This window comes from Columba livia, chromosome 1, assembly GCF_036013475.1.
Source record: "Columba livia isolate bColLiv1 breed racing homer chromosome 1, bColLiv1.pat.W.v2, whole genome shotgun sequence".
NCBI lineage: Eukaryota > Metazoa > Chordata > Aves > Columbiformes > Columbidae > Columba > Columba livia.
Window position 1 is genome coordinate 103,821,100 of NC_088602.1, and position 25,888 is coordinate 103,846,987.

The 25,888-nt window shown below is 35.8% G+C and overlaps 1 protein-coding gene across 3 annotated transcripts in view; it reads right to left on the reverse strand.

Moving 5' to 3' along the window:
* Nucleotides 1-25,888, reverse strand: part of IL1RAPL1 (interleukin 1 receptor accessory protein like 1) — a 742,036-nt gene that overhangs the window by 338,182 nt on the left and 377,966 nt on the right. For all 3 annotated transcript variants that reach the window (XM_005511971.3, XM_065070738.1, XM_065070734.1), the window contains one exon: nucleotides 12,459-12,738. In XM_005511971.3, coding sequence (XP_005512028.1) covers nucleotides 12,459-12,738 — 280 coding nt within the window. The remainder of the gene's footprint in view (nucleotides 1-12,458; nucleotides 12,739-25,888) is intronic.

A 25,888-nucleotide genomic window follows, 5' to 3' on the forward strand; every position in this document is an offset into this window, starting at 1 on the left:
TCTTACCTGCATTTCTCCACAAGAAATACTGCAATATTGAAATACTGTCCCATGAGTTTTTCAGGACTTATTTTGGGTGCTACAACCCACAGTGAGATGAAAAGATACAGTGCTGATGTCTTGGACTTTTTTTTTTCCCCTTCATGTAGTTGTAGGCATCTTAATTGGGCTTTGATCGTGTAATCTGAAGACCGACTAATACTACACAAGAAATCCTGAACCTGCCTGGCCTTGGCCTGAGTCTAGGTGCCACACATTGGAAAGAAGAATTCCCTTCAGTTGCCATATTGTCATAAAACTTCACAAAAAACACACTAGAGTTTGAATAGATATCAAGGCAGAACTACATCTGAGACCAAACACTGAACTGAGATGTTAACATTGAACGGAGTTAATTGCATTTCAGGGGACAAACTAAAACAACCCTACCACCCAACCATCCCCCCCCAAAAAAAAGCCCAAACAACACAGCACAACCACAAACAAACAACAAAGCAAAAACAAACAACAAAAAACCTAAAACCAAACAAACAACAACAAAACAAAACAAAAAAAACGTCATGAAAGTGTCACTGAAAAGGCGTTAGTACGTGTGCTCATTTGAGCAATCTCTCTGTCACTTTAATAACACACAGTTGAAGGTGATGAACTCTAATCTGCATTCTCTGCCCTTAGAAGCCAGCCAACTTGATCTTAAAAACTCAAGGCTGAAAAAATGAATGCCAAAATCATGGAAAGGTCATGTTATAAAGATTTCCTGCTGACTGAGAAATTCAGTTTACATAGTTGTTATTATCATTACATCAAAGAAAATTAAAAAAAAAAAAAAAAAAAGCCTTTCAGGGGCTCTTCTCAGTGCACAGTGAAAAAAGAGTGGCCAGAATTTACAGTGTAACCCCAGAAAAGAGAAAGGCTAAACTCATTCCAATGACTTGGCAATATTCACAGGAGAAATCTATCACAGATAAAAATTAAATCCAGTTTTCAAGCATGTCCTCATCAACTGTATTTAGCCCATCCATTTCTGTCTTTAATTCTCTTTCTTGGTTCACTATGCACGTATACATATCTGTACGCATATGCTGGTGTGCAACAATGTATATGTATGTGTGTATATTTACATGCACACACTAGCTCTTGAAATAAATGAAAAGAGGTGCCCTCCTCACTGTCCAACCTTCATTAATTTTCTAAAGAAAGTCCAAATTTAGCACTCAGAGGCTATATCACAATGCTTCCTGCATTAAAGGCTGATTAAGATTATAGAGACAAACTTGACCTTTGATCAATCTTCTCAGCCTCTGCAATTAAATTCCTCAAGATCTGTTGGGTCAGCCTCATCATCTTTGAAATTAGCAGCACCAGGCTATGTTATTTTGATAGATGGTAGCACTAAGCAAGCACCACATATGCAAATGTCATTAGTTTTCCTCTATAGTGGGAATAGCTGCATAATATTATTTTCAGTGTTACAAATAATTTTACTTGCTAACTCTGTTTGTAAGCTTTATGTCTGGAAGACATTAAAACAACTATAAATTCACCAATTTCAGACTACCATCAAGTCTGGATATATTTGCTACAAAAGGCTTACAGTAGTCGTTCTACAATGATCACAGGAACTGAAGAAACAATTAATTATGAAATATGGTAATTGCAAACATGGGCCTTTATTTATCTTACGTTTACATGTGAACTCTGACTTTACCATAACAGAACAAGAAATATTCTTTGATTCAAATTATTTAGGTGTTATAATAACTCATTTTATTATTTCTAGAACATCAAACCTGAAGTCACTTTGAGGTTTTGCATGACTTCTCCAAGTACTCTATCATCTTCACACTAGGCTATTGATTCATGAGCATCAGCACTTCTATGAAAAACCTGCTGTTTAACATTGCCAGGCTCTGTGAGTAACTTGCTTCTCCTCATGCCCCACATTTCCAACGTTGTATCTCATTAACATACAGACTGTGTAAATAAGTATGTGTTGCTTTTTTCCTCCAGTTCCCTCCATGGCGACCAGCTATTCCATGATGAGATCACAAACTCTTTGGGTCAAACATCTTATTAAGGTATAATTTAATGGACATGAACATTTGAGAATGGAAGTTACTAAAATAAATTATTATGATTATATTATTTCTTCAGCAAAAGTGTTAATCATTAACTACACTATCTCAGATGGGCAGCATTTAATTTATATTTTGATTAAGAAACAAAAATCCCACAGAAATGCTAAATGTCATTTATAGCAGAACAATGACTCACAGTCTTTCCAGCAGTAGTAGTTTATAATAATATCCAATATATTATTACAATATATAGCAATATACACATTTTATATATATTTTACTAATTTTAAAATGTGTATATAACACAGACTTACCTTAGCATCTATTCTCAAGTTTCTGTTTTTATTAGTAGACTTCCAGGTTAATAAATTTGCACTAACCTGTCTGTGATTATTGGAAGATTACCCTTAAAAGCAGGGATAATGCGTCTTAATAGCCATCACTGTTTAAAACAATTCCATGTAAGAAACCCATGCCACAGTGAAAATTCACAGGCCTCATCAATATAATCCACTCAAAAATTGTTTAGAGACATGATTAGAGAAACAGAGAGTTTCCTTTTCTTTCTTTTTTAATTTTATTTTTTTTTAAGGCTTTAGAGACTTAAAAAACAAGAAAAACAAAATTGAGTCAGAACAAGGCTTTCCAACAAGAGAATATTGATAGCTTGCCTTCAAGTTGCTATAGACTAATACATTTATTCTTCAGTTTCTTCTTCATCTGTTTATCCCCCTTCTCCCCCTGTAACCCATACTGTTCTGTCTTTTTGATGAGAGATACAATTTTCTTCCAAAAGGACAGACACAAAATTTTTGATGCTGAAAACCAGTGAGATAAGTCCTCAAAATAATCTAGACAGTTTTTTCAGTCTCCCAATTATTCTCCTTATTTATTTATTTATTTATTTGGTTTTCTTATATTTAAGACTTCAGATATTGGTCACGTAGCATAGCTGATTAATTTTCCTTCATATGTCTTGCTAATGAGAATGAGGTACTTTCCCCTCCCCCTCCGCCCCCCCGCCAAAAAAAATCCCAAAAGAAGACCACAGAGAGAAATCCTGAAAATGTGCAGAGAGATATCTTATAAGCTTTCTTCAGTTCTTGGACTTTTTGTTTGTTTGTTTGTTTGTTTTATGATTCACTGCTTTCACAATTTTTCCCTGGAACAATAATATAATCATTAAAAGTTCTTTGAAACAAAGGGGGGGCAAACAAATAAAATAAATAAATAAATACACATCTCACCTGAAAATCACTTACTACTGCTTTTGCTTAGGAACTAGAATTTCACCAAAATTATTTACTGGGGAGGGAAGGCAAGGGGAAAGGAAGGGAGGGGAGGGGAGGGGAGGGGAGGGGAGGGGAGGGGAGGGGAGGGGAGGGGAGGGGAGGGGAGGGGAGGGGAGGGGAGGGGAGGGGAGGGGAGGGGAGGGGAGGGGAGGGGAGAAGGGGTAAAGAACTCCATCTTTTCAATGTTCTGTATGCTGGGGACCACACTACCTCTTCTTAATTTTTGGTAATATTGGGCGCCTTTCTCTGAATTACGAAAGAACAGAAGAGAAAAGCAAGGATCAGAGCAAGGATCATGAAGAAACTTCTGAACACTGCTAGGAATGCTTTAGATTAGTCTTGGCTGGGGGGAAAAAGTCTAATTGCTATGGGAAGCAAGGACTGATGGGATTCCATAGGCATCCTGAAAACATAGCACCTCCTTCCCATCTTTACTCATTCCTACCTTAGCAGTTGGGTTAGTGGGGTTCTTTAGTCCTGTTCAACCTGATCATCAATGACCTGGATAAACAGACTGAGTGCATCCTCAGCAAGTTTTCTGATGATAGCAAACTGGGAGGAAGGGTTGATACAGCAGAAAGCTGTGCTGCCATTCTGTGAGACCTGGACAGGCTGAGAACTGGGCAGAGAAGAACCTGATGAAATTCACCAAGGCAAAGTATAGGGTCTTGCACCTGGGGAGGAGTAACCCCAGGCACCGGTACAGGTTAGAGGTGGTCCTGCTGGAAAGCAGCACTGCGGAAAAGGACCTGGGAGTTCTGGTCGACAGCAGGCTGACCATGAATCATCAATGTGCCCTTGTGGCCAAGGCCAATGGTATCCTGGGGTGCGTTAAGAGGAGTGTAACGAGCAGGTCAAGGGACGCTATCCTCCCCCTCTACTCTGCCCTGGTGAGGCCACATGGAGTATTGCATCCAGTCCTGGGCTCCCCAGTTTAAGAAGGACACGGAATTACTGGAGGGAGTCCAGCAGTGGGCTACAAGAATGATTAGGGGCCTAGAGCACCTTTCTTATGAGGAGAGATTGAGGGATCTTGGACTGTTCAGCCTGGAGAAGAGGAGGCTGAGAGGGGATCTTATTTATCACAGAATCACAGAATGTTAGGGAGTGGAAGGGACCTCAAAAGATCATCTAGTCCAATTCCCCCACTGGAGCAGGAACACCTAGATGAGCTTTTGAATACTTCCAAGGATGGAGACTCCATAACCTCACAGAATCACAGAATCACAGAATGTTAGGGATTGGAAGGGACCTCGAACGATCATCTAGTCCAATCCCCCTGCTGGAGCAGGAATGCCTAGGTGAGGTCACACAGGAACATGTCCAGGCAGGTCTTGAATGTCTCCAGAGTAGGAGACTCCACAACCTCCCTGACCAGCCTGTTCCAGTGTTCTGTTGCCATCACTGAAAAGAAGTTTCTTCTCAAATTTAAGTGGCACCTTTTGTGTTCCAGTTTGAACCCACTACCCCTTGTCCTATCATTGGTTGTCACTGAGAAGAGCCTGGCTCCACCCGCGTGACACTCACCCTTTATATATTTGTAAACATTAATGAGGTCACCCCTCAGTGTCCTCTTCTCCAAGCTAAAGAGACCCAGCTCCCTCAGCCTTTCCTGATAAGGGAGATGCTCCACTCCCTTAATCATGTTTGTTGCCCTGCACTGGACTCTCTCCAGCAGTTCCCTGTCCTTTGTGAACTGAGGGGCCCAGAACTGGACACAATATTCCAGGTGTGGTCTCACCAGAGCAGAGTAGAGGGGCTTATAAATAAATATCTCAAGGGTGGGTGTCAAGAGGATGGGACAAGACTCTTTTCAGTGGTGTCCAATGATAGGATGAGGGGCAATGGGCACAGACTGAAGCACAGGAGGTTCCACCTAAATATGAGGAGAAAATTCTTTACTTTGAGGGTGCCAGAGCACTGGAACAGGCTGCCCAGAGAGGCTGTGGAGCTTCCTTCTCTGGAGACATTCAAAACCCACCAGGACACATTCCTGTGCAATCTTAGCAGATGGGTTGGACCAGATTATCTCCAGAGGTCCCTTCCAACCCCAGCCATTCTGCGATTCTGTGATTCTGTGATAGTGGCACCAGAAAGTACTCAGTAGGCAGTTTCTCTTCAGTTTCCCTACTGTATTTGTAAGCTTTCCGGGTTACAGCACATACACCCTTTTCAGATTCAACTTTTCTAAAACAGTCCTGCAACACTTCACCACAGTCCATCTAATACTTGATGTTTCTTGGAGTCTGATTAAATCTCAGCTGCTGCTTCTCTTTCTCTTTTTGAAAGGAGCATTTGTAATATTTATTTGTGTAGAAACCTTGTAAATGGTAATCTAACTACTAAGAGTCTTGTTTGATGAACTGATGTCTTTTAAGTCAGTTTGATGAATTTGGGGAGCCTCAACCACTATTTTAGATTTGCATTTCAAAAGAGTTTAAATTATAAATTAATTCAATCACATCACATTTTTATGTTTAGACTCTTCAAATAAGTTTAATATTTTAAAATGTCAGTCTCATGACACAGTACCAAGTCCAGAGATATGTCTCTTAACTTTCACATCAGCCAGTGCATTTCAATGTATGTGATATGAACATACAAGTGAAGTTTAGTTTGGGATTTAAGACATTTCAGTTCTGGTATACACTCACATTCATATACCTGTGTGCTATGTCTAAACTACTGCAGCTGTTGCTCCAGCTGGTGGAGCCTAGCAAAGGGTTTAGCCAAAAAGCCTTGAGAAGTTAATTTTATTTGCCTGAGAGTGGATCTGTAGTGGCATGTATCTTGCCCAAATGTATCCCACATTCCACCTCCTCCAGATCCAGCACTCTATATGTCATTCCCTTGGAAATGTGTTGGAAATGCTCTTAGTGCCTCTAAAATAGTATTAGACAACTATCCCTTTGTAACTAAATTAAGTCTTAGCTATATTTTAGCATCAGCTAAATTGCCCTCTGCACTGAGAACAATAGGAATTAAAGAGAGAAACAATTCAGAGGCAGCTATTTAGCACGTAGATGCTCAAACTGAATTTGACATCTGCACACTGTTTATATACACAGAGGTAAGCATTTGCAGGACTGAGATTCCAAATATAACTTGTTAAGAGCAAACTTAAATGACCATATAAAAGGTAGAAGGCCCATATTATTACTAGCTAAACAACTTGGTTGTTTTGAATTCCTTTAGAGGAAAGAACTAAAACAAAACAAACTTTGGAGACAAAGCAAAAATTGAAGCCAATTTTTGAAAACATGTGCAAGTTATTTGAATTCTTTGACTTTGTCTTCTATTTCCTTTAGTGACTGGAAGAAAATCTTCTACCCTTGTCCTAAGTATCTATCACATGGAACTAACTTTGTCTGCAATTTTTCCTTCTCCCACATTTGCTAAAAGGGCAGGTGATAGGCTATTTCTTCTGTATTCTTACATGGCTTTTGGTCCTTTTCTAAGATGTATAAAGTTAATGAGAGATTCTAAACCGGACAAAATTCTTTCTGCTCCTTAATGAAACTGAAACTGTGTTTCATGCCACAAACAATTCATACTAGTACAACCTGACTACATGTTAATTACAGCTGCAAAAACAAACATCAGAGTCATACTTTACTATTACACTGAAATGAGATCTGAAGTGTTATTTTTTTGGTCAGAAATATTAATTTAGTTGTGACAAGAAGAACCTTCACAATCAAAGGGAAAATGAAACTGGTTTGCTCGAAGTACTCTTAAGTAAAAAACAAGCTAATAAACCTCTAATAAAACACTGGAAGAAGTAGTCAGACTAAGTTGTCTGTTACATTGCTATATTTCAGCAAATATCTCAACAAAAGAAATGTAGTAAAATAAACTTTATAAGGCTTTTATTCAAATTGTTCTCTCCTCAAGCACTGACTATGCCGTTCCTCTAAGTTCAGAGCTGTTCAAATGAGATATTAACAATGCTTTCCGCTCAGTTAAAGACACCTCCCCCCACCCCCCTCCCCCAATATCGGTATCCTTCCCCTCAGTATAAATCAATATATCCTTTAATTAAGTCTTACCTAAAACAATTCTCTGGACTAACTCTTTTACTTCTCACACATGATTATACCTAGTCCACCAAGATTCTTAACTTAAAATCATAACTCTACCCACTGTAAAGATTATATTGTTTCTTTACCTACTCACTCACTGAGCCAAACAAATAGTAAACACATACTAGAATTTGGCATTATTCATAGCTTGTATCAAGAATGAGACAAGGTACCCTGTACTCACCTGTTAATCTCTACAGTATTAGGCATTTTTTTGTCCTAACGTCCATGAAAGGTATTTATCATGTACAATAAAGATGCTAATGTCAGACATCTGACCTCCTGCAGTGTCTGAAGGACAGGGGAAATGGAGAATGAGTAGATTTCAACCATCTGACTTCCAACAAGCATCAACTTCAAGAAAATCTCAGATCTCATTTATTTCTAGGAACTAGCAAGTGCTTTTCCCCCTTTGTATGGGACACTTAATATAAGCTCCAGCAGCTCAACCTGTATAAATTTGTAATGTTACCCTGAAGGCTTTTTCTACTCACCAAGGCATGCTTAAGTTGCAGTGAAGTATTTCATAGATATCTGACTAGTCTGACAAGCTTACATTTGAATAGGAGATGGATAAAATCTCAGTCACCATACGAGACAGATTCCTTGTCATGGTTACCAAACACTTTCACAGAAGAAAAAGACATTGGGAAAAGCTCAGACAAGCTTAAAAATGGAGTGCAGAAAAAATGGAGGCACAGTCAATCACCTTCCCTATTCTATAAAAACCAAATCAACACGAAGGAGGGGACCAAAGAAAGTCCACTTCCTTTGTGCTATAAAACTTGCAGTCCACTTCAAGAGGCTGTCAGGGTTGTTGACTTCTGTACAAAGAAGGGTGGCTCAAACACTTAAGTAACTCAAATGGTGCAGACATCTTCATCCATATTTTTTGTCCTGGTTTTCCTTTTTCCATTCCCTCAGTTTTCTTACCATATTGCTATGAATGCCTATTTAATATTTTTTTTTTAAAAATACTTTATTTATGTAGGCCAGTGTTCTAAACCAGGACCTCTGGGCTTCACTCAAAAGCATCCCAATAAACAGAAATCATAAAAACTTACAAATCAGCATTTCAGACCACTTAAGAGTAATTTTAAACCTGTTTCTACTGCTGTTTTTTCTGTTAATTATTTTGCCACTGTGGTGATATTGAAAGGAATTAATACAATAGCAGGCTTTTCTGAAAGCTATTTCTGTGTATTGCTAGCACATTTGGTCTTCCTTTAAGAAAGATTATTTTTTTTTATCCATTGTCAGATTTCTTTCTTATTAACACAATTAAATATATCCAGGCATCTCATGCAGATCTAGGGAACTCCATGTTTTTGAACTTGTAAGATAAATTGCTGCAAGCTTAATTTTCAAATATTTTCCCCTTTTCGTTGTTTATGATTTTCATTCAGATTTATCATCTAGTTGTTATTTGAACACTTTTTTCTTAAGAAAATCATTAGTAAAAACTGTAAAAAGAAATAAAAATATTTGTAAGTATATACGGGAAAGGTAAAAGCTCTTCCTACAGTACGACAGATTTTAGAAATGGTTGGTCCCATGAAATGGCAATTCCCATTTGTAAAAATGTTTTACATTATTCAAGATGAGGAAGAAATGGTGCTTGCACAAGGTTGATGAAAAATTAATTGTATTTTTTTGTTTGCCATTTACATAACTAAATTAAAGATTTCCTTACACGTTCTGTATTCAGGTTTTGTGATAATGCACTAAACAATTGTGTGCATACATACTGCGACTATATGCATTATATGGTTTTTAGGAACCAACAGAATGACACATATAGAAAAAGATATTCTTCTGAAAATGAATAGAACAAAACTTCTTAATACGTGAATGATCACTGGTAATTCAACAAGTTACTGCAGGGAATGGTTAGGCTCCATAGCTTCTTTAAAAACAAACAAAAGACTACAGGAGTTTTCTCTAAAAATAAATCACATATGTTGTTATTTTAAACTTTCTGTTTATTATCTCATGTTTATTTCAAAAAATAACTGTGTGCAGATAATAACGCATCATTCATATAACTGCAATTATTTTAACTAGCCAATCATAAACAAACAGTTAAATAGTTAACATTGGTTAAGCTATAATTGACACGACCTGTCAACACTAGGTCTGTTAAACTACAGAAAAGCAATACTTCTGTATTTGAAGTATCCTACCTGACAGAAGAAATCTATGCTATCTAAAATTAAAATGAATTTGACATGATGAAAATAAAGGACTTTTTTCATAAATTCACAGCAATCTCAGGTTCCTAAGCATGCTTAAGGAAAAAAAAAAAAAAAAAAAAAAAGTGCTGCATTTTATTGTATTACATTTTAGAAATAAACCCAGAAATTTCTATATGCTTCACTGTATTTCAGTCTTTACCTCGGTACTAAATGCTAGATTGTATGTGATTTAAGAGAAACAGTTGATGATTCTCAAGCTGATGCTCAGGTTTGTTACTGACTGGGGATGCAAATAGATTTGAACCATCTCCATAGTTGCAGTTATTCCAAGTTTGAGCCTGGTAGTCAGTTCCAAATTTGAAACATCAAAGGTGAATATCCCTGAATGAACTATATGCAGTATTTTTATAGCTGGTCAATAACTAATAAATTTACAGGGTGTTTCAAAAAGATGGACTCTATGCAGAGATATAGTGTTTGCAAATTGGGTCCATCTTTTTGAAACACTCTGTATTTTAAATGTGTTAAAGTTGGAGAGCATTTTTCATTTGTAATGTAAGTTGTAATGCATTATTCAAACTTCTATAGCTACCTATTCTTGTCTAGATCTCATGCTTACTTTGTAGTCACTCATGTTTCTGAACAAGACTTGTTGTTTGTGTGCATTTTTATTCACTAAATATGTCAGCTTACCGATGCAATTAATGTTCGTAAACAGCCAAACACATAAGTCTGCACAAGGACTCAACTACAGAACAGTAAATGGGCTACTACCACCATCACTATTAAGGACAAATGGAAGACAAAAATAGAAGTTACATGTCAAAACAGATTTCTACATGAGAAAATGTATTATCTCTAGCACTAAAATGAGTATTTCTAGTTACAGATGTAAAAGCAACCTCACTTTAAAGCATGACTTTAAAAATAACAAAGTCATTAGTTAGTAAGAGCATATTCAGATTCAGAAAGCTGTCTGAACTGCTACATACACTGTATGCAATGATAAAGATGATTTCTAAACAAGAATGTAAAACTCTGGCTGAATATATCATAAAAAGAAAAAAACCCTATAACTGTCTAAACACTGATATAAGAACAAACACAGACTTCTTAGTATGAAGCCTTTAACCAATACCTGTTTATTCTAGCAGGTCTCTTCAAGGTGAAAGGCTTTGTAACTGTTCATAAGATTATTCAGAATCACAAACTAATTTGTACTGTATGTTTTAAGAATCTATCTTCAATCTACATGTATAAGCACTAACAACTGGAAATTAAGCATGTGCAAAGAAAGCAGTATGTAGTTTAAAGTAGATTGGAACATGCCCTTACCTACCTCAAGATTAAAAGTAGAAACTTAGAAAAAGCATGAATACAGGTTGGTATGGACATGATAAACACATTTCACAGTATATTTATTATCTAAGTTCAGAATTTATGTATACTTGCTGGAAAGTGCAATATAAGATATTTGAGTTTTCTTTATTAAACAGAGGAGATTAATTATGGTATTATAAATAACATTATAGAATAATTGACAAAACTGTTGCAATATTCACAGCTACTGTTACACACTTATCTGAAAAATATTACTCTAAAAATAGTTAAATATTCTCCTTAAGTAGCTTAACATGCAGTTTTTTGCATTTTTCTTTTCTAGAGAACCATCATTGGCATCAGAACCATGTTGAAAATGCTATTGAACAAATTATGTGATACAAAATGTCTCACAGGTTTTGTAAAGAGCTCAAGGAACAAATGCTAGACACTTAACCTCTCCAGGTGCAGGTAAAACAATCTCCTTATTTTCCTTGCTATATTAAAACAGCTTCATCATGTGGCCCTTTTCTAGCTACTCAGATCCCTTACTGGTTTTTGTTTGTTTGTTTATTTGTTTGTCTTTACTTTTTCTATTGTGTATGAGCAGAAAGACCATTTTTATAGATATGCAGAGAGGAAAACTGCTTAATTTGTTCAACTAACTGCAAGAAACAATTGTTTTAAACCTTTGAAAAATTTGTAGTGACTCTTCTCTGTACTTTCTATGTATAAAATCTAATTTGCATAATTTCACATTTAGTGAAAATCTAGTAATAGGCTGTGAGACAATATGAAAGTGCCTAGATGACTTTTTTAACTGCAAGGGGTGGAAATGATATCTTAGTGCAAGACATTTTAAAGATGCAGAAGGAAGAGAACGCTTGTTTCAGAAAGGAGGAAGCACAATCTAGTCCAAGCTATGGTGATAAAGCTTGAAGCATCGTAAGCATCATAAGGTTAAATACCTTTGGAAGGCATCTGGCATCCAGTCTCAATCAGGCTAAGCCACATGTGATTCTAAAGGATTTTAGCAAAAATGCTAAAATTTCACCTTCCATTTTCCTTGTTGCAACTACTGTACATTTTTACAGAAAAAGAGTGAAATAAATGAAACCATTTAATAAAATCCATATAAAATTAAATCTGAATCTGAAAAAGAAGCTTTTTACTCTAGAATAGTTACTGTAAGATTTAAACCAGAATAAGAAGCAAGGACACAACTTATGAATCCAGTCTCACTCATCTTATATATTTTGTATTTTGCTACAGATGACATAAATTTACACAAAAAACAACTTAAAATGTGCAAGACATTCTATAGTAACTTCTACTTAAGCATGAAACACTTCAAGGAAAGGAATATCAGGAGGAGAAGGAAAAGGAACATGCTCAGAAAATATTCTTCTTTAGCACAAATTAAGAACTCACTATTAAGAACCACATTTCATATCTGGTTAATTAAAATGCAGTATATTAAAAATACAGTACCTTATGACACATGCATAGAGCCCGCTGTCTTGTACAACTGTTGGTCGGAACCAAATGGAGTCTTCTTCTTTGCTCATTCTAGTTCCATCAAAAGCTATAGGTTCCTCAAAATCTCCAGGTCCAGAGCTTTTGTACCACATCAAACTAAGCCCAGCACTTTGGGCTAGGGAATAATTAGCTCTAATATATCCATAAAAGAGTGCACATTTTATACGAACAGGCTCTCCCACCAGAACTTGATATTTCTTGTAATCCACAGACCAGTCAGTGCATCCATCAGCTAAAAGAGAAGAGAAAATGACAAGCGATTATCAAAGATTTCAGAGGGCACTATTCACACAGCAACCTTTATTGTGGGAAAGCACAACATTTGAGAAAATGTGCATTGTGTGACTAGCAGTACTGTTTTTAACTCTAAAAAAATGTGTTTTCACATTGTTAACTTCACGTGCTTGTCTACGCAGAATGGAGATTTTATGTAAAATGTTGATAATTTCTGAGATAACTGAGCAGTTGCTCTTTTTTCTTTTGTGGAATTCCAGCATGACGAGTTTTAAAAAACTGGGGAGAAACTGGTGCAACACAGGGGCCATTTCGTACAGAGGGTGTCATAATCTGTGAAATGCATCAATCAAATACCTTCAGGGTAACCATGTAAATGAAGGACAAGGTGCTGCACCCTGAACCAAAAAATTTCAAGGTTTGGATTAGATTTTATGGAGGAGAAGAAACAGTCTTAACAATAAGAGTAATAAGAGCAAATGTGCAAAAAGTTACTGTCAGGAAAATTACTGTCAATATTTTTAATGGATTACTCAAGAACAAGTTAAGCAGATCTTACCCTGAATTCCTGACTTTCTACAAGTACATTACAAAAACATTTAAATAATTAATGTTTTTATTTTTTCCTGTCCTGATTAGCAATAATTCTATAATAACTTTCTTACTCTTCACTTATTTAATAGTCATCCACTACCAATACTGTCCCACAATAACTGTTCATCAGAAAGCAATACTAGTTTTGTTTGACTTTCTGAGTCCCAGCAACAAAACTAACCCCCTACAACACACAATCTTCCTCCCTCTCACCCATTATTTTTAGTTAAGAATACAAAATTAACAAAAGGGGAACAGATACTTTCTACAATGGCTTCCTTAAACAAAAACTTATGTATTTTTTTCTTAAGGAATTTCAACCATGGAATTTTGCCATTAGGTTCACTCACTTAAAACCTTGGTGTCCAGCCTCAGCTAGTTATTTAGGCCCCAAATCCAGTCAGTAGAAAGTAATCAGTACATCCCATGGACAACTTATTTCATCTTAAAATGCATATCTATGACGTGTATAAATATTTGGTCATTGAATTTGCCACTTATTTTTATTAACTTTAAAAGAGCTTGGACAGCTAGCTTGCTTAGAAAATCAACTTTTGCAAAGCTAAAGTCACATCAAATGACTTTAATGGAGAATTCAACCTACTATGCAAGAAAAAGCAGTATTAGCACTTTAAATACACACAATGTTTTCATCTCTCATCTGAGAGAATTGCATGTCACTTAGTGATTTTTGAGATTTACATTTGCATAATACCACAGTAGTTATTCTACATAGCAAAACAAGAAAGACGCAAACATCTCTACACATTACTGTGGAAGTAATAACCTAAGTCAATACAACACTAAAAGGTAGAAGAGAAAATAATAAAAAAGTTCAGAACCAATTTTCATTATGAACAGGATACATGTAGAGAAATATTTCATATATCTTTGGGTGCTTCCTCCTGCATTTACTTTGAAGACCAGGAAAGGAAAATAATATGTCTCTGTTATGATTTTCCAACACTACAGTGCCTAAACCTTAGCAACCTTTACAGGCCCTAGCAAGACATAGATGTAGTCTTGCAGCAATTGAAGTGAATGAAGACAAGGCTACACTAATAGCTTCCCCATAGGACTTAAGAAACTAACTTCCATTTTTTTCAGAATTCATTTACATCTTTGATTATGTCATTTTCTATCATTCTGAAAGAGCATTGTCTCTCTGATCTGATTTGATTTCTCCATGTTTCTAAATATCCATGCCAAAAATGAATTAATGTGCACCTCTAAACAGCATTAATTCCATTATATAAGTTACCAGGTAATAACTTCTTCATCATACTTTATTATCAAATTGTAATCTTACCTTTCACTGCCTAATTAAGTTAGTACACTTCGGTTTATAACATTAGTCTGCTAGTCATGTTTTCTCCCTCAGAATGTTCAGTTCTAATGTTTCTTAGTTCCATGAGTTTGATGAATCCATGAGAATATATTGCAGAATAACACCAACTCTGTTTCAAGCCTCCAGATTAAATGAAGAATTAGCTATGCAGAGCAGATATCCTTGACTTTATTTAATTTTAAAAGTGCTAAGGATTACCTGCAGTCCAGTTTAGTAGGCCTAAGCAAACATGCTACTAGGTACTCTACACTCAAATGCAAAACCAGAGAGAATATTACCAAACTTTTGAAAGTTAACATTATCAAAGTTAAGCTCCTGAGTTTTAAGGAGAATGTTAACAACAGATTGAATATGTACGCACTGTATTTACATTACTGCTTTGTGAAATAGTTATTTCTCATATATAGATTGGATGACATTTCTGTGGAAAGAGAATAAAAATCAAATACTCTAAAATGCCTAGAATTGTCTAAATTTTGACATTAAGACTTCATATCACAAAGTACAAACAACATTACATTTTGAGTTAACTATCTACTGAACTGTTTTGTCATTTGTTGGCACTAGCCACATCAATATGTCTCACCAGAAGTCTTAAGAGAATATCATCTCAAGCAAATATGAATACTAGTATGTTCATAATATTATGGATTTGTATTTTATGTTTTATCTAGTGGTGTGCCTCAGGGGTCAATACTGTGTCCAGTCCTGTTTTACATTTTCAGTAAAGATCTGGATGATGGATCAGTGTGTACCTTCAGAAGTTTGCTGATGACAAAAAACTGAAAGGAACGGCTGATAACATCAGATGGTTGTGGTGCCATCCAGGGGCTCCTAAAAAGGCTGGGAAATGTGTTGATAGGAACCTCATGAAGTTCAACGAGGAGACGTGCAAAGTCCTGCACCCGGGCAGGAACAATCCCATGCACCAGGATGTGCTGGGGGACACCCGGCTGGAAAGCAGCTTGGTAGAAAAGGACCTGAAGGTCCTGGAAAATATCAAGTTGAAACAGCAATGTGCCCTTGCTGTAAAAAAGGTACGCTGAGCTGTGTTAGTCAAAGCATTGCCAGCAGGTGGATGGAGGTGATCATCCCCTCTACTCAGCACAAGTGAGGCCACACCAGCAGTGTGGTACCCAGTTCTGGGCTACCCGGTAAAGACGGACGTGAACACACTGGAGAGAGTGCAAGAAAGGGCTACAAAGAGGATTAAGGCAGTGGAACATCTGTACTATGATCAGAGGCCGAGAGCTGAGACTCTTTAGTCTTGAGAAGAGAAAGCTGAAGGTTTTTTTTTTTAATTTATATAAAGATCTGAAGGGTCATTCAGACATACATAGATAGAGGAATTTCTATTCTACCTGTGGTCCATTTCTATTTTGACTGGATTTTCTTTCTTTTCCTTGTGGAGGGCATTGACCAAAGAAAATGTCTAGTGTTTTCCTTCTTATTTATGGCTGCTACAGACACACAATCAACACCTACATTTATGCTGGTTCAGAAAAACTGTGGAAAAAATAATACACTCAAGACTTTTCAATATTTTCATTTCTATTGTCACATCATCAAGCAGTCAATCATCTTTATTTTATTTTATAAATTGGAAAATACTTGAATAATTCAACAGCTTTAAAATTTCAGAACTGCCTGCAAATGAATGGCTGTGGTCCCTGATCTCTATTTTAATATGCTGCCAGTTATTGCTACACATAATAGCACAATACATGGTCCAGGATGAATATCATTCACTCAGTTATTTCCTTGAGTGATTTCAGGGTATGAAACAAACTACACTACATCACTGTCCTAATAATGAGATCGTTCTGCTGGATAAACAAGCTTCTTGCAGAGTGTACCTGCTGATAGGACCCAGCACACAGAATATTTAACATTACTGAGAAGGTCTTCACCTTCATTTTTCAGAGTCATAGGTATCATTTTCAAGGCTGGAAAAAAAAAAAAAGGAAAAAAGCAAAGCAAGCAAGCTAATAATTCCTGAGTCCACTGTTGCGGCTTGGCTTTGTTTGAAAGCTTCGATTCGATTTATAGGTTTCAGAGTTAGTATACATCTTCAAGTTTCCAACACATTGGCGGAAATCTGAATTCCAGATATCTAAAAGATTTTGGTCTGACAGTTTAAAAGTTTTCCTAAAACATTTATAACAATAAATTATCCTAAATTAATATATTTATCTTTTTTCCTGTTTATCTGTGTTTCTAGTTCTGTTCTTTATGTAACTTCCTAAACAGAGGTTTATGCAATGTCACCGTGCCTTCCACTTATTTGTCAGCCACTTCAGGGTTTTTTAACACGTTAGGCATTTGCAACCAAATCTGACAAGTGATCTCATAAATTGTGAAAAATGGATGCATAAGGGAGAAAGCAGGTCTTGTTTCTAAACAAGGAAACTTGTCAAGGAGGGCATTAGCAGATGCAGAAATAAGATGTATGTATGTAGGGAAAGTAAATATAATGGGTAAAGCCAACAAAGGATATTGTAGCAGTGTGGCTGCAATTTTTGGGGAGGGTAGAGAAGTATGTGGCATAATCTGTCAATAAAACGGGTTTCTCTTAGTTAAGTGAATAAAATAACTTTTCAAAAATTTATGAAGTGATGTTTAAGTCACAAGATTACTTTCTTTAAAACAATTTTCACAATATTTTACCATCAAAATGACAGTCTGTGTGGATTAACTTTTTCTCTAGTTATTTCTTTTTGCTCAAACTAGGTATCATTTAAAAAGAAAAAGAAGTCGAGATTTTATACGTTATAGCACACTCATTACAGTGCCTGAGCCAATTATCTCTATGTAACATAACACAAGGTATTCTAGTGAGTGTTCTCATGATTAAGAAATGTGAAGATTGTTTATATTTGGTTTGTGTATCCTTTTATTTGCTTTACAAATGAACTCCAATGGGAATGAAGTAGCATAGCTTAGAAATGCAACACACTATCAAGATTAGAAAGAGAACACGGTCAGTTCTAATCTTAGACCACTCAGATGTTGTACTTTTAAAAAAGTATCAGTATAAAATTGGAAACATGAAAAAAAAATTATCATTAGTACTAATGTTTTCAAATGATCACGTCAAGTATATTTCATACATGATTAAAATTCCTTTTGCACTGTCCGCTACTACAGCTTTGCACATTGCTATGCTGCACTTTTGTTTGAGATAGCACTTTCATTTTTAAATGCCATTTTTCAGTCTCCTGAAAACTCTCGCAAAAATTATGTGGTGGGCTAAAAGTCTTACATATTTTGTTCTCAGTATAGAAGTGTAAGGTGGCTGATATGAGAGAGTGCCAGTAAGGGAAAAAGAAGATATTGAAGGACATTTGAGGGAGAGAGAAAAAAAATATTTTGGATATCATAATCTTTTAAAGAAGTTACCTCCTAAAAATTGCAGTTGTCCCAGCCCCACATGAGAAGAGTTTTGAAAGTGGCAGATTTGGTAGTTGAGGGATCTTGGAAAATGAACTAGCTGACATGAAGAGGAGTAATGGAAGAAGAAAGCTATAGGTTGCCATAAATTAATTAAAAATGTGTTTCTTGGCATCAGAATACTGCACTAACACGAAACAGAGTACACATGTATAGACATTGGACTACTTAGAGACAGAATAACTGTGAAAATACTTTTATGTCTATCTGGTAGGAAGTCTTTATGTCACTCTCTTACTTGACACAAGCCAGATTTAGTAGTATTTTTGTCTGAATTAATACTAATTCTTTAATTATCACTATTATGTTGTAGAAAATGTTAAAACACACAAGCTATTTTTAAGAAAGAAAACCAAATACTACATAAGACAGAGCAACCAAAGGAAGAACAAATGCATACTGAACTTCTGAGTTCCTATTCTAAACCACTAATTTTTCCCTGATGTCCATTCAGTCCCTCTCACCTCCTTTAAACCCTTTTTTTCTGATTCACACTGTCATGTAAAATATGAGGCTTAGTAAACACACATTTACAGACAGACCCATTTATACACTGACCTACCAGGTTCTGGTGGGTTGGCCTCAGCATGCAGCCAAGCACCCACACAGCTTCTCATTCACAAAGGCTCACATGCAACAGGACAGGGAAGAGAATAGGAAGAGTGAAAGAGAGAAAATTCATTGGTTGAGAGAAACAGATTTTAAGAACTGAAGGAAAGAAAATGATGCAAAGGCACTCACCACCTCCCATAAGCAGATAAATTCCCAGCTAGTCTCTGAGCAACGGATATCTTGAAACCCAAAGCCTCCCAATTTTTACTGCTAAGCATGATGTTATTTGGTAAGAATAACCCTTTGGCAAAATCAGGTCAGCTGTCCTGGCTGTGTCCCCTTCCAACCTCTTGCCTCCCCCCCCAACCTACTTTCTTTGGGAAGCAGAACGGAAAAGAGAGAAGCCTTGATGTGGTGTGAGCACTGATCAGCAATAGTCAAAACACTAGTGTGTTATCAACACTGTTCTAGTCACAAATCCAAAACATGGTACCATACAGGCTGCTATAAATAAAAATACCTCCATCTCAGCTAGACCCAGTACATGGGTTGCCGGTCTTTTGTGCACCACCTTCTTTCAGTTATTTATTTTCAGCTCAGAGACCACCTGTACATTTACAGTTACAGCATGGAGATGGCAGCATCATCCAATCAATAACCACAAAACACAAGGGTTTGTTTACTAGATTAATTTCCAAAGCCTGATATTAAACTGCATTAATGATCGATGATGACCTGAAATGAATCGTTTTTTTCCTTGTTATATTTTCTATAAATCTTTATTTGAGGACAGTTCTACATCCTCTGTTTCTTTTGTGGCTATGCTAGAGTTTCTGTGGTTCTTTTTGGACCTTAAGAATACAAGTCTCTTTCCTCCTTGCTCCCCAGACATGCTCTGACTAATTTTTAAAGTTATCTTCTACTTAGTGCCACTATCGTACAATTTCTATTGTTCACTGCATGAATTAGATATGGAATCTCAACATTACTATGTGAGAAAATAAAGTCTGTATTCATGTATTCATGTATTCATCTTCAATCTCCCTGTGGAACTGCAAATTCCTAAAACAAAATAGAAACCCAGCCTGAAGAGAAATGACCATTAGAAGTCATCACGCTAATTCCTAAAAATTGAACAAGCACACAAACGGATGTCTTTTAGAAAGATTTCAAGAAAAGAGACTCTCTGGACCATACTGGTATATCATGTTGTATAGCAGGTGACAAATTATTTAATCTCTCCCATAATCTCTTATTATTGAAACTGCTTCTGAAAATACATTCTGTTCTCCAGTAGCTTAATTTTGGAGATTACGAGGAACATCGAGGATTTCTTCATGTTGGAATTTCAATAGGACTTGAGTAGCAACTGCTGAATATGACAAGCAAGCTGCTGAATATCAGCTGAGCTGTAATAGCTAAATATGTGAAGACTTTCACCTTGGAGTAAATATAAGAAAATTCAGGAGATTACTTCATAATACAAGAGAACTAAAATTAAGCAAATTAAAACATGTGAATAGGGGAGTGCAAACACCTTGTTGGTGTGACTTAGCTGTTGGAAATTTCTCAAGCTTCATTATCATGACTATGTGAATGTGAGAAGAACTGTGCAGAAATGAAAAGAACCGGAGTGAGCGCTTCAGAAGAGCTGAGATCCAAAGAGACACTACTTATCTTAAACAGACTTTGAATCAAAGGATCATTTTTTGCTTTAAAATGTCAAAGATTAGAAATTCTAACTTTATAATTATTAAGCATAAACAGGCCATGAGGTTGCAACCAACAGTACATATTTTAAATTACATATATCTGGTTCTTAATTTGTTCTACATTACTTTCACTTTAAAATACTGGAAGAGACTTAATATATTGAAACAGTGATCTTGGATTGACAATATCAATATTATTTGTCAATGTATATGTTAACTTCATACAACTCCTAGAGATTTTGATGAGTATTTATTGCCTACAGAGAGTCTTATTAGACTCTATCTATAGACAGAGATTTATTTAAAGCCATATGTGTCAGACAGGTATTTGTATCTATACCTGCAATTAAATAGAAGTTAAAATACAGTATAACATCTAAGAGCACAAAGTATTTCTGGGAAGGTTTTCCTTTTTCTTTATTCAACACGAGAAAGTTATTTCTTTCTCCCGAAGCCGACAAAAATTTTAAAACAACCTTCACTGCACATCACTGCTTCAGTTTGATAACTTTGTGTGCATTCATACGCAAAAGAACTCTCCTAGTAATTACAGTGTTCTTGGACAGGATTTAGGATGTCAACATTGATGTCAATAAGGAAACACACATATGTAGTGCCATCAGAAATCCATTAAGAAAGGCTTTGGTAATTATCAGTTGTTTTGAGACACTCCAGAAACATTTTAAACACTTGAGGAGAGAACAATGTATTCTGCCCATAGACATTCTTGGACAGGTAAGTGGAGCAGAGATGGACCTAAAGGCTGAGCCTGGGGGGAGGGAGGGAGGTACGGGGGCACAGAGGTCTGGAAGGGCAGCTGCTTTACGACCTGGTGCCAGTGTGTGGCCTGGCAATGAGAACCACTGCGCTGGGAGACAAGAGGGTCTTTCCACAAGATAGGTCAGACCAGGATCTGCATTGTCCTGTCATATGACAGGAGTAAACAATGATTAAAGACAGAAAAAAAAAATCAAAACCAGAAACCACATCGTCTGTGTAGCTTTCTCTTCAGCAGATGACACATTTCCTTTAAAAAAGTTGTCTTTTTTACCAGAGGCAAGTCTATTCTAAGTTTTGTAATTACGTGCCTTAACAAATGGCAAAAAACATACACTGTTAACAAATATTGCTAATTTTTGGTATACTACTTCGTGTACACATATACAAGCATCAAGGTTGCGAAACGGATACATTTTTTCTTTTCTTTTGCATTTCTTTTTAACCCCAAGAGCCCTTTAAAATTTTCTGTGTGAATGGCTCAATAGAAAAATAAATTATTGGTATTGCTCTGAAGGCTACTACCAGCACACAACACAGCACCCAGTAACATAACAATTAGACAATATATACTAACCTAAATAAGAAAATTAGCCTTTGTCAGTTTGGAAATTATTAATTAAAGTAGATACTCTTTTATATAAAAAGTGTTGTTACTTTATGTTATGTTTATTTACCAGAAGTGGAATGTAATTGACTGTGGGAAAATAATAAAAAAAAAAAAAAAATAAAAAAAAAAAAAAAAAAAAAAAAAAGAGAAAAGTATGCTTGTTCCACAAAACTACAAGAATTCTTCCATATATGTGTAACACTGGGATAATTTATCATCAGACTGATAAAGAAAGAACATATTTGATTATGAAACAGAAAATAATTTTAATTTAAAAGGGTTTTTATTATATATGCTCTTTTCCTGCAAATGCTACCAAGTAGAAAATATGGTAGTTTAAGGCCAATAGGAACCTCATGAAAGACTCAGCAAGGAACAACATATTAACTGAACTTTAAAGAGAAAATATTAACTACAGTAAATCTGCACTCCATGGATTACAAAAAGTCATTATAAATCTGTTTGTACACTTTTTTTGGTTTTAGAAGAATCCATATTATTATAGCATTTGGTCCATATTAAGTCTAGAAGCTAAAGCTTATGAAAGATATTACATTTTGTAAATCTTTGCTCCCCAGTTTGACATTTCCTCTGTTCCCATATGCCACATGTTTGCCATACTTGAAACAGCTTACCAAAGAGAAAGAGGTCACCAGAGTAATACTGTAATTCAGTACTTTAATCTCATTAGGCAAAGGAAACAAAAATCATTACCATTTGAGTTTGAGAAGAAAACTTTGCTCCTTTCACCAAAGCTTACTTTAAAGCTTAGCATGAATGTTTTGGTTGGAGCAAATCTAAAGAAACAGAATGGATTTAATTGAGTTAGGAATCCAAATCCCACAAGACTCAGATGAAAAGCTTTCTCACGTACATTTATGGATCAGGTAATCACGCTGATACACCTAGCTGCATTGAATTTCAAAGGCAAAATCGAAACATCAGAGCATTTCTGTTTCCATCCTTATGCTATATGCCAGAATACACGCAAAACAAAATTAAGAGTTGTTAGATAAAGGAAACACATATATTCTTATATTCAAATATATTTTTGCATCCTGACTCAATGAATGCAACAGAAATATTTTTGGAATGCAATACTGACAACCATTTCAAACAGAAAAAATCTGTCACCTTCAACTGAAAGAGAAATTTTTGATACATTGTAAAGTATTTTTTTTGTTCAAGTTTAACAAGCAGACACAGAATATTTATTTGATCAAGGAACAGTTTCTTCCTGCAGTGCCACTGGGACTCATGATCAGGTCAGATGGCTCAGATCTGCCCTAATAACCATATTTCTTAGTGGTCATCTCATACAAAATCCTTGCAGCCATAAAACCTCTTTATGAATATAGAAACCAAATTACACTACTAGACATAGAAAGATGAAGCATGAAAGTTGCACAGGAAAAAGGTTTTGGACTTTGGACATCCAAATTACAAGCTGTAAGGTAAAAAACAACAACAAAAAAAGGGCAATTTTATGCTGATTTACATCAAGAATTGTTTCAATTCACATCAAAATGAAATTCTACAGATTGGTTCAAACCAACTTCAAAGGATGTGTTTCAACATTTCTTCATTCTAAATCTACGTGGTGTAGCAGACACTCATTAAAAACTTAGACCTTATAAATACCACTGAACATAAAATAAATGTATATTAAAGAAGAAAAAAAGGATCTTGCACTGTCTCTATAGTTATAAGTTTCCATATCAGACAGGCAATGTGCATATTGAATGGTTATTGACATTTCTCAAGGTAGCAAATAAAGAATTCAGCCCAGTGGTGTTCTCCAGCTTCAGACTTTTTCCTGGGTGTTTAACCTAAGCAATCAACATTTGTGCAATATGTATGTAGTACTCACTATGTTCTTATATTTAGTTGCCAATCATCAAGAGGACAAAGAGAAGATTATTCTTTCTTGGTGTAACAATTTAGCTGGGAGAAGTGACAGCATTTGCTAGGAAAGCAGTGGTAAGTAACCACACAATGTAGGGCAAGAAGCACAAATATCTCTAGAGAAAGTTTTGCAGATACTAATTCATGTGCAAAAATTGAGATAGAATTCATACATGTAGTTGGCATCAAGATAAATTTCAGATTAAGGTTGGGAGATCTGTTTGTTATTGCTGCCATCTTTGCTTATGCTATGCAGTATAGTTAACTTCATCAACAGGTAGCAACAATAAAATCTCTGTTTTCATTGTTTTTATCTACCCTAAATCCTTAAGTTTCCTTAAAAATGCTTTCCAGAGCAAAAATTACAGCTCTGATCCTCAGAATGCTACCCCTTTGTTCAAATAAGTTGAATTTCATGGCTCATTCTCTTCCATTGGGCTAGACGGATTCCTGAGCTGACTGTAACTGTTGTTTATGAGACATTAGTCTGCCCTTTCTTAGTTAGCAGAGGGATCCTTGTAGGACATACCATCCAAAGAAGGCTGGCACACAAGGCCAACAGGACTATAGTCATAAAGGATGACAGTGATATTCCCTCCATCTCATCTTTTTTTTTTTTCTTTAAAGGAAGTAATTTTCTTATGAAATGCAATATACCCTGAAAAAAAACAAAACTAGGTATAACAAACTATGCTTTCCGTGAAGCCTAGTACTCACATGCCTGTGTAAAGATGAAGATGTTTCTTTAGTCCAGAGTAGGCACTAGGCATAACCACGTTGGATAAACTTAATAAGAAATTTCTTATTCTCTATACATTAAGTTAATTGTATAGCATATGCTCATGCTTAAGTTACATGAAAAACTGAGCTACTTTTAATATGGTAACATTTTTTTCTGAACCTGTTCAAAAATCCACTAGTGTAAAAAAAATAAATAGAAATGTCTATATTTGCAGTTAAAACAGGTAGCCTGCAAATTCATACTACACCTTTTCAGTCACTGAAGAAATTAACATTTTTATAAAGGAATTCAAAGAAACTAGAAATGGTTGTAAGAGCACCTTATAACCCGAATATTCCACTGAGAGTAACTTTTATTGAGTGATGCTTCACTCTGTTTGATTTCTATGCAGCCTTTTTGCTACCTCAAATGCACCGAGGTAAAGAAAACACTAGTATATTTTTCAAGATAAGGTCACAGAGCTGAAATAGATTTTGATCTGAGATTATTTAATATTTATTCAGGGATTGCTCAATTTAGCAACTATTTTACCCTCTGTTTATCCTCGCTGTCTTCCTCTGCACATATACGCACACTTAAATACACAATTTAATTATTAATGATGAATTTTGCTGCATGGTGTAAGGAATACCAATGAGACTGAAATGTGAGTGCAAATTTGAGCTGTGTAATTTGAGGGGTCACCACAGTTATAGCCTCCTGCTAATACCGTAGGAAGGCAACATGTGGAATGTACAAACATAGGCTCAGATTTATGCCAAAACAGAAGAGACATGACTGAAGTAGACAAATAGACATAGATGCCATCATCTCTACAGCCAAAGATGAATTTGTGTTTATATCCAGACTGAGAGGAAAAAAGGGACTAGGCCCTTTTTCCTGTCACAAAAAGAAAAATGCTTCTCTCTTTTTCTCACTCAAGCTAAAAGGAACAAAACTAAGGGGAATTAAGTAGAAAAAAAGAGTACATTAAAGTATCAGAGAGAACCAAGACTGGTGAATGCTGAAAGGCAGAAAAGAAGATTTATGAAAAAAAAACATAGCTAATAATGTTTTGCATATTTATTTATGAGCACCAGTGCTTATACTGCTTGTTTTGTTTTGTGTTGTTTTATTTTGTTTTTTGTTTCTCCTCAGCATCCAAGTGTTTTTCATATAAATCCAACAACAAACAAGTGAAGTTCCTGGAAGACTTCATACTATATCCCCAAATTTCCTTTTCTGGGTGTCGTGGTTGAACCTCGGCCCACAACTAGGACCTTGATAGCCACTCGCTCACCCACCCACCACCCCCACAACTGTGATGATGCAGAAAATTGAAAGGGAAGGGAAAAATATGTGGGTTGAGATAAGAACAACTCAATAACACAAAAACATAATATTAAATAATAATGACCATAACCATTATGATAATATTGATGATAATAATAATAATAATAATAAGTGATACTCATTGTA